Source organism: Gymnodraco acuticeps, unplaced genomic scaffold (assembly GCF_902827175.1).
Source record: "Gymnodraco acuticeps unplaced genomic scaffold, fGymAcu1.1, whole genome shotgun sequence".
NCBI lineage: Eukaryota > Metazoa > Chordata > Actinopteri > Perciformes > Bathydraconidae > Gymnodraco > Gymnodraco acuticeps.
Window position 1 is genome coordinate 139821 of NW_022990692.1, and position 20871 is coordinate 160691.

Below are 20871 nucleotides of genomic sequence, written 5' to 3' on the forward strand. Positions count from 1 at the left end.
GGTCCATCGTCTGGCTCAATATTCTCACCATCGTCGCTTACTGAACCGGATTCAGATTCAGTTCCTAAAACGACATTTTCGTAGGAAAGCCGAGAGGATGTTTCTGACTCGCTATCATCACTGGATACCTCGTACAATCCTTCTTCTTTGTCTGGTATATTTGCCCTTCCACGTTCATTCTGCATAGACGCCATGGTTTGTTATCGTATCGTCTTCCTGAGTTTGTCACTTCCGGTTAGGCTGAGAAACATTTCGTTTCTAAAAAACTTCGGGGAAGCTGCAATAAAGTGCTTCTAACATGCGTAAGGCAATTATTATATATTTTTAATCAGGTGTGATTGTTTTGGTACGTAATTATGCTTGTATATAAGTTAAAACGAAACTATTTGAGGTTCCATTTCCACTATCCCTTTAAAGACCTTGGACCGGACCAACCCGATTTGTATATATCACAGCAAGCTCGTGAAAAAGACAAAACGTATCAACCAGGCTTCTCACGTAGATGGTACACCAGAAAGGCATGGCTAGCTGGATGCAAACAGGTAAATGCTGTCTTTTGTTTCCCATGCTTGCTCTTCAAACAGCCGGGGACAGATACGATCTGTTCAGAAACTAGACAAAAGTTAAACAAGTACAAACCACAGACTGTCTGTGTCATGGAGAATACAGTCGCTGGTTTATTTATGTCTGTATAGGCCGTTGTTGTGAGTGTGGACGGTCGGAGCATATATAACGTTAGCTTAGCCAAGCTCCATTCAGAAAACAAGCATTCTAAAAGGTTTTTCTCCTGCCGTCTGTCTGCAGACTTGTCAAAGCATTAATTCATGGTTTTTACTAACCGGTATCAGTATGTTGTTACGTCGGCATCATTTAGAAACGTGTATTACAATTTAATCGCGGTAAAATATGTTCATTTTGTTGTAGTTGTAGCTCCCGAGCCAGCGCGTCTTGTTTGAATGATGCGAGTAAACACAGCTGGCAGCCGCGGTGAAACTCGAGCGACTAGAGCGATGCGATAGGAGCGTTTAGAGCGAAGCGAATATTCGCATCGCGTCCGGTCTGAACGCAGCATTAAAGCGAGCTCCGCGCTGCACTGGAAACGCGCCATTACATCACCAGAAGTCCTAATTTAAGGGGTAATTTCTCCCCCAAATTTTTTTTTTTACTCACTATATCAACAGCCCCACCAAAAATATTTTCCACCAGCCGCCACTGTGTTCAACCATTGGTCAGACATTAAGGGGGTAAAAACGCAAATCCCGGCAATTTCTACCGGAGCCTCCGCCATGGAGCATCGGCACTTTCGGCAGGTTATTCTCATGCTGCTGTTAATCTGGAGATCAACAGACACTAGCGGCCCGCGCATATGATTATATAATCAGACAACGTCCGTTAAAAAACATTATAGCACATACACAATGAGAGACGTTCTGCCGTAAGGAGTGGCGTTTCACCGACGACAGGTGTTCTTACTGACACATGCATTTCCAAACATTTGGACTACTTATGTTGCAAATGCTTATCTCTTCAATTTACACACGGCATCTATTGCACGTCTGTCCGTCCTGGGAGAGGGATCCCTCCTCTGTTGCTCTCCCTGAAGTTTCTCCCATTTTCCCTTTAAACTGTGGGTTTTCTTCGGAAGTTTTTCCTTGTAGATGTGAGGGTCTAAGGACAGAGGGTGTCGTATTGTCATACTGATATTCTGTACAAACTGTGAAGTCCACTGAGACAAGTGGACTTTTATGTAGGCCTAGTTGACGGATAATTTTTACTTAGCCTAACTATGTCTTGAAAGAGTCTTTCGCTAAAGATTTTGAAGATATCCGCGTTCTTGTGACGCGTAAATACTACACTTCCTATGTTTTGGTGCGGATTGCGTTCACACCAGCAATGAACCGCTCCAGAGTTCACTAGCAAGCGCTCCGAGACCACCTATTTTATAATGGCGCATTTCCACTACAGCGCGGAGCGGTAGGCGAAAACACCTTTTAAAATGCGTGTTTTCTGAATGGAGATTGGCTAACCAACGTTGTATATGCTCCGACCGTCCACGCTCACAACAACGGCCTATACAGACATAAATAAACCATAGAAATAAACCAGCGATTCGCCATGACACAGGCAGTCTGTGGTTTGTACTTTTGTCTAGTTTCTGAACAGATGAGGAGCTCTGAGTATTGAAGAAGATGACGTCACGGCTCCGCGTTACTATAGTTACTGCCCCAGCAACTAAACTGTAATGGAAACGCGGCATAAAGTGTGCCTGGCCTACCAAGGCCTAACTACACCGTACGAGGTCCTGCAGTGGAAATGCACCATTATGTAAACGGTGAAGAATTCAGAGAAGCAGAGCTGTGGAGAAACAAAAAAAAGCACAACGACGACCACCTGTGCAACTTCAATCTTTTTGTTCCTTTTAATTTAAAACAAAATGTAATCTTTACACATTTTTTACACAATCAAACAATCAATGTAATCATACATAAAATTCTTCATAATAATGCACAACTCTATCGACACTACCCATAAATAAAAAAAAAAAAGGAGAAAAACATCGAGATCAGTATGAAATACAATGTTAGGCAAAGACGATGCTCTGCTGCCCGTCACAAGAACACAGGATGAACCCGACCTTCCTCACACACTCTCACACACACACACTCCTGCCACCACTCTACAGGTAAAGTGCTGCCGTTTGTCCCCGCTTCACCACCGTCTCTCCATCTCCCTTCATCGTTTGTAAAAGGATCACAATATGTTCTGAGGGGAAGGTTGGTTGGGGTAGCAGGTGGGTTTTTAGGGATCATTTATGGGTGTGAAAGCCATAAAAAAACAACCTTTGCCAGGCACTTGGCAGATGTTGCGAGATCGGACAAGATTTAGCACAACCTGCTGTAACGAAAAGCAGCGTGCAGGTGGAGCCGTTTGTGTGATTTGCAGTAAATTACATTACTTATTTTGAGTTAAAGAATCCATTCCTGTCTTTGGAAACAGCGGTTAAACTCTTTTTTATATTATTATGATTCCAAAAAGTGTGTGTTTTTCACTTATGGTAACAAAATAACAATTAAAAACATTACGGTGGGTTATTTTTTACAACAATTGGGCTTGTGTTCTTACTAATCAAATACATATTAGTGGTTTAGTGACATTTGATTTCCTTTTGTCCTTTAAGCCTCACACTGATCGGCAGCGACAAACACACACTTACATTCTCGCACACAGCTGGATCAGTAAAGAAAACACTCATGAAGGTCTTTTTCTCCACGTTTATCCTTCTGAAATTGAACATTTTGTTCTTGAAACACACACACACACACACACACACACACACACACACACACACACACACACACACACACACACACACACACACACACACACACACACACACACACACACACACACACACACACACACACTAAAGCCATCTCATTTTGACTTACGTTCACCCGGGGGAAGCAGCCATGCACAACGCCACGTTTGGGGGTGAGGAGCAGGTGCTGGAATGTAGTGGCGGTAAAACACACACACACACACATTTAAATCACAGGTTAACAATGTATTTCTCTGCAGGACGGACATGTGTGTGTGCGGGGGGGGGTGTGAGGAAAGTGAGTTATATTCTTAGAAGCCTGGAGGTGTCGAGGTTTCTCATCGCGTCCCTCAGCGGCGGTTCATTCTGACCTTTGACCCCCAGCCAGGCGAAAGGACACAGGACGGGTGAGGCACGTGGGGGGTGCAGAGGGGTGTGTGTGTGTTACAGGTGAAGAGCATGCAGGTGTGAGGTGTCTGCAAGTGCAAAAGTGTTGCGATGTGTGTGTAGAAAGTGCATTCCTCGTGTGTGTGTGTGTGCTTTCAGCAGCCGCTATGATAACAACAAAGTCTTTTATCACGTTTCCTCTCCCTCTCATGGCCTGCAAGTCTCTGTGGAGGGCACGCTCCGTCCGCCAGGTTCTACAAAGCTGGAAACTAAACATGGAAACAAAACGGGGTCCGAATGTCAGCGATTGGAGCCGTCCAGGAGGTGCACTTCCTCCTCGCTGTCGTCGCCCCCCCGGCCGTCCTGGAAGGAGCCGATCAGTTGAACATGATGGACCCGGGATCTTGGTCTGCCATTTGAGCCATGTGACGCAGGATATCTTTTTTTGTGATAATACCAAGAAGCCGTCTGCAGAGAGAAACAAAGGGAAGGAGGAAGAAGTTTAGAGAAGTGAGGAAGAGGAGGAGGTTTGGAGTGAAGGAGAGAAAACAACGTCATGTTTTTGTTGGCGAGGAACTCTTCAATCAGGGAGCTTTTTAATGGCTCTTATGGTTAATGATCACATTCATTTTGTGGACGTTGATTAGCAAGCCAACAAAAACATGAGTCCCTGAGGAGATAAAAGTCAGCAGGAGGACAGGAAGTGAGGAACCAGGTCTGAAACAGCACCCGACTGTCAGAGAGCAGGGTGTCGTTTCAGACGCTGCCGCCACTGTTTTGTCATCGCTCCTAAAAGCTGGTGAGAAGGAACAACTGGATCCTACAAGGAGACAGGAAGTAGTGAACAGGAAGTGGAGAGTAGAAATGAAAAGAACGAGAAAACCTAACAATATGCTGAAAAGTACATTCTATACATTATTTTTTTCTGTAGACCCTATTTCATTGTCATTTTACATTAATGATGGTATTCTATCCCAATTCTATGTTAATTCTATGTATATGAAAGGAGCTTTACTAAGACTTATTTTCTAGTTAAAATACATGGTGGGACAATCAACATTTCCATAGTGACGTGAGCAACTTCTGACTCCTTTGACGGATCCTTCTTCTCCCTCTACGTGAGAGTAGATTAACCTGATGGACCCAACTATAATGAGACCGGGTCTGACTCAGACGTTTCTAAATATTCAGTTAGTGAATGTTCCCTGTGAGCCAGCGGTGTCCAGAGACGTCTTGATAAGTGATAACTGGAACTCTGACATGGAAGCTACTTTGATTGGTTGATAAATTGTTTGAATGATGGCATAAAAAGGTTGTTTTCAGCCTGTCAAATATATCATTTTAAGTTAGTATCTTTTGGTTTAGGACTTACACAACAAGACCTTTAAAGACATCTACTTGTAGTTTGAGCAATGAGGATGAACACTTTTCACTCAAGAAACTGCAGTTATCTATCATTTAAATAATTATTGAATTGCAGCCTTACTGAAGTTAAACCTGGACACACTTTGGCTCCTTAAGTCATTATTAATATATGCATTGTGAGCTGTAGGTCAATATTTATACAATAATTCCTTGATAATGTGTGTGCTAAATATGCTCTCAGTACTCAAAAGAGCATCCATTTTGTTTATAAGACACATTGAGTTTCCTGCCCACGGACACAGCTGGCTAAGAGGAAACATTGGCAGGTTAAATAACAGGATTAGTAATGACTTCATCAAGGTCTTTTTATCACCACACGCTAACTACAGCTCTACCGGCAGCAATCAACACACTGCACTACAGAATGAGGGGAGATACCCCCCCTCCCTGCTGATAACACACACCACCCACTAAGGATATTGAAACAGAGTCCTAGCTACTCGCCAAGTGGTTGTTACGGTCTGATGTCTTCGCTCTGTGGAGACCCAGGGAAACGGTGGGGTCGAGAGGGAGGGGTTTAAAACAGAAGAAAAAAGCACACGTTAATGAGGGTAGAATATCGAGGGTGGGTGTATTGTTAAAGTAATTGTTGTGAGAGGGAGGTGGGAAACACTTAACAGGCATCATGGTTACATGACTGCACACATGCTGAGAAACTGTACAGCATGTGCTCCAAATCAAACCATCAGCTGCTATGTAGTGACTGCAGAGGAGCAATGTGATGAACATCTTATCAAGGTGCGAGCATGACAACGCGAAGCAGCGCCACAGGGGGCAGACGCAGGGATGCACAGCTGCATTCTGGGAATCTACCGACCCTTTCAGACATGGAGGCAGGTACTGCTGGCTTCTGCTAAGCTAGGTTTTGATATAGATTGGGGAGTGAGTCGAAGAGTTTGGGTTTATTACATCTCACAAATGTTCGCATTGTAGAGGAATATCTACGAACACAAATGTTTCCCTTTTTTCTAACATTAAAAGTAATTAACAATATATTAAAGTGGCTAAAAAGTAACGCATCAAAGATCTTTTTTGACCTTGATGTAGTTGAAATTTAAAGTTTGGAAGAAGGCACCCATTTAAAATCCCCTGAGCTAAGCCTAAGAATCTTTACGGACATGTTACAAGATCCTACCTGGTGGTAAGGGAGTGCTTCAATACTTTGATGGTAGAATCACTTTTAACATGAACACGTTAAATATCCAGCATATTCCCGTAATGGATCACACGTCTGAAAGGGGCTCAAGAGGGGTGTAGGTGACAGTTACCAAAGAGGTCCGACATTACAGGACCCAGAAAAAAAAAGCACTTATTTGACGTCAAAACTCATAAAAAGCCGCCACAGGTGATGAAGATGAAGATGGTGTTTCTACAGATGTTTCTCTAGGATGAGGCGTTGGAGGAAACTCCACATCAAACTGTACCCACAAACAAACACAGTGCCAACAGTGAGTACAAGAAGAACAAGAGGAGGAGGAAGGCTTAATGCTTAGCCGGGAACTGTCAACATTCTTTCACACCAAGTTTCATGCAGCCCTCGTAAGAGGCGGAGCCTAAGAGACAGGTGCGAAGAGTGTGTAAGGGGTCACATGTGTAAAGGGGCGGGGCTAGTCACCAGGGGCTCCGTGTTCTGCTTGAGCTCCTCCAGATGCTCTAATATATTCTTCTTTGTGATGATGCCCAAAACATTCCTGAAACACACACCCGTTACTCGGTAAACTGCCCAAAAACAACATAAACAACAACAAATACATTCAAAACTAAAAACAGAAGAGAGACAGAGAGAACAGACAGCAGCAGCACAACAACATACATAACAGGGTGTAACTTCAAATAATAAACAGATAACTCAACGATAACATCAAGTAGGAATTAAGATTTAACAACTTAAATGACACAAACAAACAAGTTATGATGGAAAGTGTCTGTAGTGGGTGTCACATCATTATAATAAACATGTAGTCTATTGTAAGTCCATCTAATGTATGCTGTCTATACTTCCTGCAGCAACAAATGTGTATTAATGCATTTTTTTAAATAGTCCCCAATTAAAACAGTGCTAAGAAAAAAAAAACCCCGATATAACGTTTGACCTACTTTCATGAGCTTTGTAAACATGAACTACACATATAGAACAATGCCAGCTGTATCCTTTAAAATATGAGATGTTGAAAACAAACACTGCTGCACAGCTCCTCTCACAGCAAACTGAGAGAAGAGATCTGTAAATCGAGGGATATTAAACACAATGCTTCTTGTTATTCATACATCACACCAGCAGGGGGCTCTCTCTCTTCAGAGCACACACAAAGTGCCTTTATTGACTGCTTCCCGACATGATACCTGTTATGCAGCTGTAGTTAGTTTCCTCAGCAGGAGAACATCTGTTATTGCTCAGTGGGGGGTAAAGGAGATGCAGCACAGCGTTAGGCCATGCAGATTACAGGGAGGGTCCCAGATTTCAGAGCCCATGTAACAACGGCAGTGTTTACATGTGTTGACTTCAGACGGGCGAGTCAAACAGAACCAGGAAGAAGGACGCGAGAAGGACTCTCCTTCTGTCCTTACAACACATCCTTCCTCACAATATTTCATTTCCTACTTACCCGTTGTGAGTGACCAGGCACTGGCGCAGGCCCAGCTTCCTGAAGATGTCCACCACGATCTCCATGGGGGTGTGGTCGGTGACGGTGAAGGGGCTCATGTCCAGGATGGAGCGCAGCTTGAGGGGTCGCGGGCTGTCGGCCGGCAGGGTGGGGGCGTGCTGCGTGAAGTAAACCCTGGAGTTCAGCATGATGCCCTCCTGCTTACGACGAGCGTTTTCTGTGGAGAAAGGAACAGGAAAATACATTATAATTAAAATATTTAAAAAAGTTATTACACATTCAGAACCATTTTGAGTTCAACGTCTTACTTAAACTTCCTGTTGGAATAATGGGTTATTGCATCTAATTACCACAAAAGAAACATATATCACAACTTCCATTGAATTATGTGTGTATTCAAATGAAATGGCATTATGTGCTAGGGCTGTGCAATTAATCGTATTTTAATTTCAATAAAACGATTATTATTATTTAAAAAAAAAAAATTGTTTTAATTATTTCTTTTATTGGTTTTTCAGTTGAATTATACTTAACGTTCAGGGTAATCAATTTTGGGTGATGATATAGTCTACATGCTTTATAAACAGTCAAAACAGGAACAATTGATTTGAAGACAACACGAAGATTTCAAAATCCGTGTACCCTTTTCTGTTCTGACACTTCCACTGAAATGAGAGTCAAAGAGAGTTTGTTACCTATAGCGATGGTGATGTCCCTGCGCAGAGCGAAGCCCACCAGCCTCTGGGACTCCTTGGACACGATGACAGGGAAACCGTTATAGCTGGTCTCGTTGATGGTGCTCTGCAGCTCCTCCACCGTCAGGTCGTCCTGCGTCAGCACGGCGAGCGGGGGGGTCGCTGCGCCGCGGCCGCATCACGTCACTGGCCAGCGTCACGTGGGTGAACTCCTCTTTGGCGTCCAGGAAGGGGTAACCGTTCAGACGGATGTGCGCCTCGTAGATTCCCTGGCGACCAAACGCGTCGCCCACCCACTTGCTGGTCATGACGGCGGCCATGAGGGGGACGATGTACTCCAACCCCCCCGTCAGCTCGAACACGATGACCACCAGAGAGACGGTCATACGGGTCACACCGCCTGGAGAGATAGAAGGGTAAGAAAATAACATCCAGACACAAACTTGCACGATCACTCAGTTTTCCGCTGACTCACCCAGACATGCGGCGGCCCCCACCATGGCGTAGAGCCCCGGCGTGATGCAGTCGGCCCCCACCTCGCACCACTCTTTGAACAGGAACCAGTCGTGGTGATAATACGCCAGCTGCTCCACGGCGATGCCAACGATCCGCCCTGCGATCGCCCCGATGGCCATGCTGGGGATGAACAGCCCCGACGGTACCTGAGGGGGGGGGGGGGGGAACAGGAAGTGGGTTTAGGGTTAGGTAAACATTTGACAGTATGAAGTTGACTTTTGATTGTGTTCTGGATTTATGTTTCAGTATTTGTAAGCAACTGTGACTGAAAGAATATTGCTTTTATTTGACTTTTTTTAGGGTTATTTTTTTGTATTTGTTGTTATTTTTAGGTATAATAAATAATTTACTTCTTTGCTTTACTGTACTTCTTTGCTTACGTGCCATCAACCCCTCGAGGGCTCACCTTGAGTCCAAAGGTGAATATGGTCATGATGATCTTGAAGACGAGGGCCAGGCAGAGCTGCCAAATGGCGGCGTAGACCCCGGGCCCCGCGGGGCGGTTGGGGTTGTCGTTAAACGCCTTGCTGCCGTTCATCTGGCTGCGGTACTGGCAGAGCTGCGAGGACTCCAGCGGGCCGCAGTCTGTGAACAGCTCCTTTATCAACTCGCTGGTGTTCTGACGCGTGTACGGGTTGGGGAAAGCAAACACAGCGGTGACGGCCGTTACCAAGATCACCTCCAACACCGGGTACTTTCCTGAAGAGAGGGGAGATGCAACATGTCAGGATGTAGGAGTCTTAAAGCATGACAGCTGTACTTTTTCAAATATTCGTTTAACAAAGACTCCCCCTTTCCAAGCCTCAAGGATCCTTCTTCTGCCACCAACACCTCATTTTAATGTTTAGTAAGATTATTAGATTTTTTGATACAACTGATGTTATAACACTAGAACCGCCAGAGGTCGCTGTATACCTAAAACCGCCAACGGGTAAAATGTATATTGATTTTCAAGGTACAATGTTCTTTTATTTATCATACAGAACAGTGAGTTTTGATCGCACAGGGATGAAACGTATACCAATAGAATCTGTGGACTCTCAGCTTTTCATATGATATCGTTTGTGCAGATAACATGAAGTATAAAATATCGCTACCAGTGCTGATTTAAACGCTTGTTGTTAGACTCAATCTATCTCTCTATCTATAAGGAACCGCAGTAGACAAAAGGCGTTGCTATAGCAACACGTCATGTTTACGCTGCATTTTCTATGAGGTAAATATTACCCGCTGGCGGATATAGGTATAAATGGCATTTTTTTTGGCGATTTTTTCAATCTGACTTCATATTGACAATTTTTAACAACAGAAGGTGCTACATAACACACTTTCAGGAAAAGTCACGGACTGGGAGACTTTAATATGTTATTGAAAAAAAGTTACATACAATCAAAAAACAGCTGCGGGTAAAATGTACCCGTTGGCGGTTCTAGTGTTAATGGACTGAAGGGAGTGGAAGAACAATCCACTCTGTTACTTAGTCACTTTATGATGCCAATTCGCTATTTTTGAGTGTATTAATTGTATGTTGTGCCATGTATGGTGAGTGAAATGTTATCAGTTTAAGACACGTTTCCATCATATGTAAATGTAATGGACAATAAAGTATTCTGAATCTGAATGTCGGTCCATTTTAATCAAGAGATAGCACTTTACTGCCAATATTTCCAACACTCGACAACCAAAACAACCTAGATTGATACATCACTGCAGGTAAGAGGAAGATATTTTTCAATAATAAGGTGAACTGTCTCTTTATTGTTTTTAAATAGCTGCTTGCGAGAGAATTTAGTAATCCATCTCTCTACTCCGACGATAAAGCTGTCATCGTGAACCTTTTCATCTCCCAGACAGCCAATCATATCAAACATCTACCTCCACCCGGCCGGGCTGACATATCCACATTTAAAATTTAAGACAGACTACTTGCCGAAGCGCGTGGACTTGCGCCGCCGGCACCAGGCGATGTTGGCCCGGATGAAGAAGGCTCCCCAGAGGCCTCCGAACACCCCCAGCAGGATGAAGGGGATGAGCTCGAACAGGTACCAGGGAGTGTGGTACTCCACGTAGAACAGCACCAGACGGCTGTTCCCAAATGGGTTGATGGAGCGCAGGACGAAGGCAGCCACCAGGGCCGCGAAGAAGGAGCGCCACAACGTCTTGAGAGGGAAGTAGTAGCTCACCTGGAGGAAGGCGTTTCATTGTATTCATTATTCTGTCTTTAACACTGAGCATTGGGATTTTAAGCTTGAAAGAAAAGCTTAAAGGTCCCCTATTATACTGTTTTTCATTACTTTATTATAGGGCTCCAAATACCAAACACATCATTGCATTACCCATAATCCCCTCTGTTTCAGCCCTGTTTCCAAAGTGCTGATTCTCTGTCTGTTACTTTAGATGAAAAATAAGGAGCCCCTCCCCACGTCCCTCTGAGAGACATTTGGTTAGAAAGAACACAATGGTGCTCTAGGAGGGTTGGGGGGGGGTTACCTTGGTTAGTGATTGGCTAATGGTTACACAAGCCAAACAATCGTTATGACATCACAAAGTGGCCAAAATCTGATCAGCTCATTTTCAGACAGGTTTTTATAGAAATGGATCAGGACAAAAAGTGAGAGAATCTTTTTCCTGAAACTTTCAGATGTTGATGTATAAAGGACATGCAAAAGTGGATTTTGCACAATAGGTGACCTTCAACAGGCGCTTCTGGTGTGTTTTACCTCCTCCAAGCTGAAGAGCACTCCTCCAATCGGGGCTCCAAAAGCAACAGACACCCCGGCTGCCGACGCAGCAGAGAGAACCTGGGAAACAAAACAAACGCACCTCAGCTGATCTTAAAAACACACAGTCATATTATTCATGATAACAGAACACAAGGGGGGGCTTAACGCTTATTAGGTAACATCAAGCTGTCTTTGGCTCTTTTCTGCTGTAACAATGAAAATGTCCCCTCTGTGGGACTAATAAAGTTATTCTGATACTTAAAGGCATCTAAGCATATCCGAAAATGACTGAAACATAACTAAAAACAATGAGTTAAATGTCTTGTCCCTCACCTCTCGTTTCTTTGCCTCGTTCTTGCTGTACTTGGGGAAGAGGTAGGAGAAGATGTTCCCGCAGCAGCAGGCCACGTGCACCAGCGGGCCCTCCTTCCCCAGGCTGAGCCCCGACGCCACCGCCAGCACCAGAGTGACGGTCTTTATCAACAGGGTCCACTTCCCCAGGTAGCCCCGGATAATAAACCCACTGAGGATAGTCTTTATCTGGGGAGAGAGGAGTTATGGATTTATATCACATCATATTTCTCCATGAGAAGCTTTGTGACACGAAGGCCTGTGTTATACCTCGATGTGACTGTATTGAACACTTGATCAAATACAGAACATTAAGAAGGAAATAAGAATTCATTATCTATCAATCAATCAAGAATTACTTTTTTTTTTTGCTTAGGCTGCTTCTCTACCTCCAAATCGTTTCCTTTATTCTCCTTTTGTCACCATCTTTTAAGTCATTTTTCACTACACACAATTGGTATATACAATTATAAACATAATATATATTGGGCTATACAATGCAGTTCCAGCTTTCTTGTTCTCATGGCAACAACAAAATGAAATGTTGAAAGCTCAGAGGGGGCTCACGTGAAAATAGCTTTTTTCACAGTGTGGTCAAACCTCCCTGCTCCCCACTGAATTAACAATTTGACGCCACTTCAAAACATAAAAGGGAACGCATACGAATGAAAACATTACATTGCGTTTTGCCGAGTAAGGCATTCACAAGGCATTCTATTTAATGTGCCACTTCCAGTTTCTTAATCCTGATGCAAATTGATCGGACGTGAGAAAATGAGAGCCGAGGGATAAAACGGAACGTCGATAATCTGCAGAAATCCTACAAAAGCACAATCACTCGCTCTGAAACAGAGAGAGGAACGACAAAAAGAGACAGCTGCTGACCTCATTAGCTGGATACAACTTCAGGCTATGAGCTTACATCTTTTACAAATTGAATAACTGTCAAAAATCTCTTGGATGTTGGAGTTCCCTTTGAGAACTTCAATGCAGCACCCAGAGGTTTCAAAACTAGCCCTGCCTGCATGCAGCTGGTTCTCCTCACCTCAGGTAAAGTGTTTCGTACAGTAAGAGATATTCTCCTCACCTCAGGTAAAGTGTTTCGTACAGTAAGAGATATTCTCCTCACCTCAGGTAAAGTGTTTCGTACAGTAAGAGATATTCTCCTCACCTCAGGTAAAGTGTTTCGTACAGTAAGAGATATTCTCCTCACCTCAGGTAAAGTGTTTCGTACAGTAAGAGATATTCTCCTCACCTCAGGTAAAGTGTTTCGTACAGTAAGAGATATTCTCCTCACCTCAGGTAAAGTGTTTCGTACAGTAAGAGATATTCTCCTCACCTCAGGTAAAGTGTTTCGTACAGTAAGAGATATTCTCCTCACCTCAGGTAAAGTGTTTCGTACAGTAAGAGATATTCTCCTCACCTCAGGTAAAGTGTTTCGTACAGTAAGAGATATTCTCCTCACCTCAGGTAAAGTGTTTCGTACAGTAAGAGATATTCTCCTCACCTCAGGTAAAGTGTTTCGTACAGTAAGAGATATTCTCCTCACCTCAGGTAAAGTGTTTCGTACAGTAAGAGATATTCTCCTCACCTCAGGTAAAGTGTTTCGTACAGTAAGAGATATTCTCCTCACCTCAGGTAAAGTGTTTCGTACAGTAAGAGATATTCTCCTCACCTCAGGTAAAGTGTTTCGTAAGAGATATTCTCCTCACCTCAGGTAAAGTGTTTCGTAAGAGATATTCTCCTCACCTCAGGTAAAGTGTTTCGTACAGTAAGAGATATTCTCCTCACCTCAGGGATCCCCGAGCCGCAGGCGTAGGGAGCGAACACTTTGACCAGACAGACGGCCAGGGTGGCGAAGGACAGCGCCCAGTAAGTGTACATGAAGTAGTTCATGATGTACGAGCCGGGCCCCTGCAGAGGAAGGAAGAGAGGCGACACCGTGAGAATCTTAGGAGGATCACGCACATAATGTGTGGATGTGACTGAGAGCACGTCTGAAACAAGGCATGTGTGTCTGCATAGAATTATCTTTTTACACTGTTTTACATTTTGCTCACTCATTATTTTTTATGCTTGTTTTTTAACATGGGAGTTTATTGCAATTAAATCACAATCAATACTTCCTGCATTACTTTGGTAGCCTACCAGCAAAGGGAAGGATGCTGCCCACAAAATTCATTTCCTGAAGCCTCATGAATAACATGTTTTGTTCCCCTACAAAGATTTGATGAATGATATCATGCCAGCCCTCTGTGGATGTGGTGTCTGGCTCAAGTCATTTCTTTGTAATTACTTTTTTAGCAGCTACACTCAATAGTCCCAAAAATCATTTGTTTAATATTTATGGATGTGCAATGTGGAAGCCCAAAAAGGAGTTCATTATTTTAATAGTCTGTTTTTATCTTATTCTACATCATGTCAATAGTTTACTTATTTCTGCATTTACTTGCACATTGGCCACTTGTAACATTCTCTTGCACTATTCTTTTCCTATGTCTTTTTCTTGCACTATTTTCATTGTTAATGTTAATGTGTGTTTACGTTGCATTGTTGGAAGAGCCCGGGCCTTTCCATTGCCAACACTACATTGTAGCTCTTGTGCATTTGACAATAAAGCCTTTGATATAGATAATGTGAATGTACAGTTGTCCCCCAGCATGTTCCTGTGTCAGCTACCTCTGCCTGCCCCAGTATTAGCTCAGCCCAGTTCTTCCACTGAGGACACTTGTCCCGCTCAGCGAAGGTGGTCTCATTGGACGTCCAGCAGCACTGCTCGCGGTTTAACCACATGGCGCTCAGACACACGCCCTCCTTCAGGTCGTTCATCCAATCAGCAGCAATGTCAATCAGGCCAGCCAAAGCACCTGGCAGGAGGAGGGAACCAGGAAGTAAAGGAGGTGGAGGCAGGGAGGAGAGAGGAAGAGGGGGAAAGAGGCAGAGGCACTTAGCTTGCTATTTTATAGCATGTTGAGAAACAGTGAAGTGGACGCAAGTCGATAAAAGTCGCTGTATAGAAAGAAATTACAAAAATATCTAAAAATATATCATCATACATTATTTTAATAAATATTCTGTTGTCAAGTTTTAAAGCAATGTTCACATGTTCCAGGTCAGACCACAGTGTCACTGGCTCATTCAAGTCATACACATGTACATCAGTACCCCAGACCTTTTATGTTTTAAATCCAAATATTGGGGGTAAACTTTAAAGTAGGGCTGTGCGATTATGGCAAAAATCATAATCACGATTATTTGTCAATAATTGATATCACAATTATTAAAAACGATTATCCATTTACTTTGAAAACAACTATTGTGAACAGTATGTTTTTAACAGTTGATTACCTTGAACTTTAAATATAATTCAACTGAAAAAAAAAATGAATTTTTTGATTTTTTATAAATACAAATAATAATCGATTTATTTCGATTACGTTGTTTTCGTAATCGTTGCAAGCCAAAATCGTAATCGAGATTAAAATACGATTAATTGCACAGCCCTACTTTAAACTGTGGCATATTTAGCACTTTTCCCTTCATTTTTAACCTGGATCTAAAATACATTTGACAGAATCTGCTCCACAAGGTGATGATCACAGAGGTTTAAATACTTGGTACCACTTTACAATAAGACTACCCTTATTTACGAATAGTTTGTAATTCATTTATTAATTAGGTTGTGAACACTTCATAAATCATGAATAAGCTTTTATAAGACATGAGATAAACAGGGCAACTGTAACCGGTTGCTTGCCAAATAGTGAGCCCACATGTATCTGTACTGCCTCATTAATAACGGTAGTAACTCATTACTACATGGGGATTTGTTTCCCACTTTACAATAAGGCTCCCTTTTGGCAACTATAAATGTTAGTAACTCATAAATAAATGGTCATAAAGGGATGCCAAGAAAGGCTTAGTCATCTTGCCAAATAGTGAGCCTGTGTTGACTTATGAAAACTATGTTAGAACTGGTTTATAAATGGTTCTTAATGATTAATAGGGTGTTTACTAATTCATAACCTAATTCATAACCCTTTATGAATCCGTTATAAGGGTAGTCTTATTGTAAAGTGGTACCCAATACTTTGTGTAGATTAACGTGTCTGCTGAGGCTCATGCAGGGGAACGAGAATGCTTGTGTTTGTGGTTAAATGACAGCAAAAGATGGAGAGCGACCAAGAGAAAGAGAGCTGCCTGAGGCAAAGCATGTGAGAGTCATCAGCAGAGGAGATACAGCGATGTGTGTGTATAGTGTGTGTGTGTATAGTGTGTGTATAGTGTGTGTATGTGTGCATTAGTGCTACCTGAGGCCAAGCCAGTGAGCGTCACCACCAGCCACCCGGACCAGGCGTCGTACAGGCTCTTTGTGAACTCCCATGCCGAATCCTTTTTCTTACTGTTGATCTAAAAACACAATAATAATAATTATACTTTTTGGGGTCTTCTCTTTCCTGTAGTGTGTTATAAAGATAATATAAGACTTTATTGATCCCAATTTGGAAAATGTTTGCGTTGCAACATCCCTGTGTTCCTTCGGAAGGAAGTGTCTCTCCCACACACTCTCCCCCCCCTGCCTGAAACGCCTCCATTGGACTCCTTTGTTTACTTCTGTACAGTGGCGGAGCTAGGGGGTGGCTAGTTGGGCTCAAGCCCCGGATGTTTTCTGAAAAGCCCCAAATGTTTCACAGAGAAACGTCCCGTGAGTAATGTGCAGTACCGGAGTCCAACAGAGAGGCAGCAGCTGCGGGACAGTACTACCCCCGCTGCAAGGCTCCGGCGAGTCCACAGTTCATGAAAGTGCTCCATTAGCACCCCCCCCCCCCCCCCCCGCTCAACAACTACAATCCTACAATCCTAAATCCGCCACTGCTTCTGTACCATAATGACGTCACTATGTCACACTTGCAATTCTATTGTCTAGCGCTCCAACACATTGTAAGTGATAGGTTCCAGACAGAGGTGAAAAGAGGTGCTGCAGTGAGCATAATAAGGGCCCTTTTAAACAAATTGACTTAAACTGGCAGTAATGCAAGTAGGTCAAAGGTTTATGACTGCAACATCATGATGCGGTTCAATTATCTACTCTAGTGCCGGGGTTTTATGCTTCAATAAAACAATGAATTCATGGAAGCCAGTTTGTGTCATCATTCAAATTCTCAGAGTTATCCTGCACTAAATCACTTCTGGAAAGCGGGCTGAAGTGCTGGTTCAATATTTGCATAAAAGTGTTTACAGAAAGGCAGTATCGCTGACCGCAGATAAAGGGCAGGAAGCCGACAGTCCATTGTGTCTCCCTCCACGCCGGTTCATTCATGAGTTTATGCTAATGAAGACTGTGAGAGGTTGTTTAAAGCTACTAGGAGGAACATGAGACTTGTTTATGTCAAACAAGATTATTTCAATATCTAACAAGTTGTGGAAATATTAACGGTTTTGAAACAGAAGATCATACATTTATTTGGCATTATTCTTTTTTTTAAAGATTTCATTTGGAGATCTTGTTGATATAGTTTCAGCCATCTATTCTAAAAAAAAAGCTGATTCTTATTACCCAGTTGTTCTGTTGTGTCATCAAAACGCATTTTTGCAACACAGGAAGTGTGTTAAACATCACTTCCTGTGCGGCATAGCAATTTTTGCTGACAACAGCTAAGCAGGTTACATAAATGAAAATAGGCTCATCTATGAGGATGCTTGTGAGTGCTGTATCAATTTAACTTTCTATTAACACTCAGTCTGAGCAGTGAAATCCCTTCGATATTCTGGTCCTGTTTTAAGACTAAAGGCTGCAGTATCCTTTAGTAAAAGTGCTTATTGGACTGCTTAAAGGCAGGGTTATATTATAAAATAAAGTCGTTTTTAAATGTGTTCTCTAACCATGGCACAAATCAAAAGTTTGTATAGTTGTTACAAACTGCCACACTTGAAAGCTAAGTAAAAAGCTTACCCTTTGAAAGCACTTTGAATTGCCTTGTGTTGAAAAGTGCTATATAAATAAACTTGCCTTGCCCTCATAGAAAGGGGGGACGACACAATATTGTTGAAGTACAGGGATAACAGCACCGTTTTCAGGAAGACGTGTTAGTGTTGCATTCAGTTGTTTATATGAAAAGTCCTCAAAAGCGTAGCGTGTTTGAAGCGTTCTGAGACTTTAAAACGTTTTTAAATAGTTTTATTTTTAGCTAGCCCCAGTCTCCTCACCTTCCGGTGCCTCTCGCGGTCCTTGCACTTCTCTCGGACCCAGTCGATGGTGTGGAAGTCGTCGTAGGTCCCCACACCAGGGATGGGCTCCTCTAGGAAGTCCAACAGGTGGGTGGTGCTGCTGGGTGCCCCGCCCCCGTTAGACATCACGTAGTTAGACCCTGAAGAAGAGAGAATGTGAAGTATAAGAATTCACCATTCAACTCTGTACATAAGGGTTTAAAACTTTGAGATGTTTTATCCCGAAAGAAGCATGTTATATCAGAAAAATAAAAAAATCTCTGGTTAGCAAGTCAAGTCCAGTCTCTTGAACCAGTATGAAGCAAGTACCAAATCAAAAGGAAAAGCTTGTGATGTGCTATTTTGTCCAAGCTGCTTTGCTGTTCATTTAATCCTTATGCTCCTGCAAAGAAACTATATCCATCACAGCGCTGCCTGCTGCACATTAGAGCTGCATCTCCTCGATTATCCGGCCCATCAGAAACACTGCAGAGCTAAACACACAGTCATCACGGAGAGTTAATGACACAGCTACCCTGAGGGAACCCTGCACTCCATCACCTCAAACAAAAGCAATAAACAGAGTGGAGGTTTATCTGCAAAGCTGGAACATTTGGATGAGTAAACTCGGCAGTTACCTGGAGGTAATCTTTCATGCAAATGTATACACACCTACACTGGAACTTCTGAGGGGAATAGAGCTGCTCGTACTTTTCATTTTTTACTGCTCTAGTTGTCTTTTATGTTTTACAAAGATTGGTTTCAAAAAGTCTTCTGCAACTTCTACTATAAGCTCTTTATGCAAGACCTGGTTTACATAATGACATTTGTTTTATGTCTAACAGGGGGCTTTTTCGTGAAGCCCTAAAAACGACAGTCCTTTTTAAGCGTAAAAACTTTAACTACTGACATTCTGGCAGTCTCATTACCTTTGATCTGATTGTATTGGCCTTCACAGACAATGTGCCTGTATGCTTAATAACCAAGTACAGTCTGTTCAGTAATGACTTTTATATGAGAATGACTAGTTACAGCATATATTAATTATTTAACAATAAAAAATACAAAGCAAACGTTGACTACTGCCGTTTAGAAGATCACTTCAGGGGACATTACATTGACTTACATGCATTTCCTGGAGACTTATCCTAACCTTAACCATAACATGCCTAACCCTAACCCTTAACCTTACCCTAAACCTAACCAAGTCTTCACCCTAAAATGAATGACTCCCCTTATGGGGACCTCCAATTTGTCCCCATAAGGGAGGCCAGTCCCCACACGTGACGGTGTAAACAGATGTAGGTCCCCACAAGTATAGTAATGCTAGGACACACACACACACACACATGGCAAATTCTCTCTGTGTTATCTGGAAAACATCAAAGGATTTTCATTGCTGCCAACTGGCTCTCCTGGTTTCATATAAAAAAAGTCTTTATAATGTCCTTAATTATCATCCTAATATCCTAGCAAGTTATATAAGAGGCCAGAGGGCCATCTCATTAATATAAGAAATGCACTGCCACATATGTATAATCTCACACAAAGTGTAGATCATTATTAGGGAGAACTCCTACTCTGACATTTTGAAATGCCTGATCCGCCCGCTCGTGATGACGCAACAAATGGGAGACTTCTTCGTCTGTGACACAAAGGCAGCACAGTGTTGGAGACGGACAAAAGGGAGACACAGGGCAATGGTTAGACAATATCAGAATCACAACTTCAACTGGTTTATCCTGTCTGTGTATAATATCAGATTGATCAATATGACAATGGGTGTCATTACTGTGTTTTTACAGTAAATGTGATAACAAATGAAACGAAGCCGAAGTCAAATATAGACTCTGTGAAGCACTGAACAAAGGATGCAACCTGAAGGTAAGGGTGTGAATGCTGAAATGTGGGCGAGAGCAATGCCAATCCAATGACACACAATGGATAATACTAAATATTGTGGGACACACACATTCCAGTCCACAATACATTTTTTATCTGCTGAGCGAAACGTCAACTGGGGCAGGGTCATTAGTTTAAAACAAGGCCTCATTCATAGCCTCTGTGATCTACATCAGGGGTTCCCAACCTTTATTGTGCCAAGGACCGGCAGATACATTACAAAAAAATCGCGGACCGGTTGTCAATTTTAACTGATTTTAAAATGTACTCACCACCAGCAGGTAGCAACAGAGGCTAATTGTATGTAACAGCCTGAACAAATAACAATATGCATCCAAAATATATTAATGTTTAAAAAAGAACCGGTGTCGTTTTTTGGTTTTTCGGAATAATGGAAAACCAAAAAACCGACGTTATTCAGTTTTTAAACCAAAACGGGAAAACAGATAAATCAACGTTTTGGTTTTGTTTGTATGATTTACGGATAATCCAGTGAATGCTGGGAAAACAAGGAGAAGGCGCATCATGAAGGATGTGTGTGTGTGTGTGTGTGTGTGTGTGTGTGTGTGTGTGTGTGTGTGTGTGTGTGTGTGTGACTGGCATTTGTTTTCAGAAGATATTATGATAGTGAGGTTCGTTCCGGTGCACGTCCGACAGCATTTAGCACTACATCGAGATTAAGATTAAACTAATTTATTATGGGAACACTCGCATATAGGCTACCTATGGAGTTAGCCAGA

General features: G+C 42.6%; 1 protein-coding gene across 1 annotated transcript in view; it reads right to left on the bottom strand.

The window, feature by feature from the left end:
• Nucleotides 1-2394: 2394 nt before the first annotated feature.
• Nucleotides 2395-20871, bottom strand: part of clcn3 (chloride channel 3) — a 36006-nt gene continuing 17529 nt past the window's right edge. Inside the window, 14 exon segments of the mRNA XM_034230375.1 lie at nucleotides 2395-4174; nucleotides 6747-6822; nucleotides 7738-7954; nucleotides 8433-8589; nucleotides 8591-8832; nucleotides 8908-9094; nucleotides 9355-9647; nucleotides 10879-11131; nucleotides 11669-11749; nucleotides 12005-12211; nucleotides 13814-13936; nucleotides 14702-14889; nucleotides 16333-16432; nucleotides 18230-18390. Of these exon segments, the coding sequence (XP_034086266.1) occupies nucleotides 4007-4174; nucleotides 6747-6822; nucleotides 7738-7954; nucleotides 8433-8589; nucleotides 8591-8832; nucleotides 8908-9094; nucleotides 9355-9647; nucleotides 10879-11131; nucleotides 11669-11749; nucleotides 12005-12211; nucleotides 13814-13936; nucleotides 14702-14889; nucleotides 16333-16432; nucleotides 18230-18390 (2453 nt within the window). The 3' untranslated portion in view covers nucleotides 2395-4006.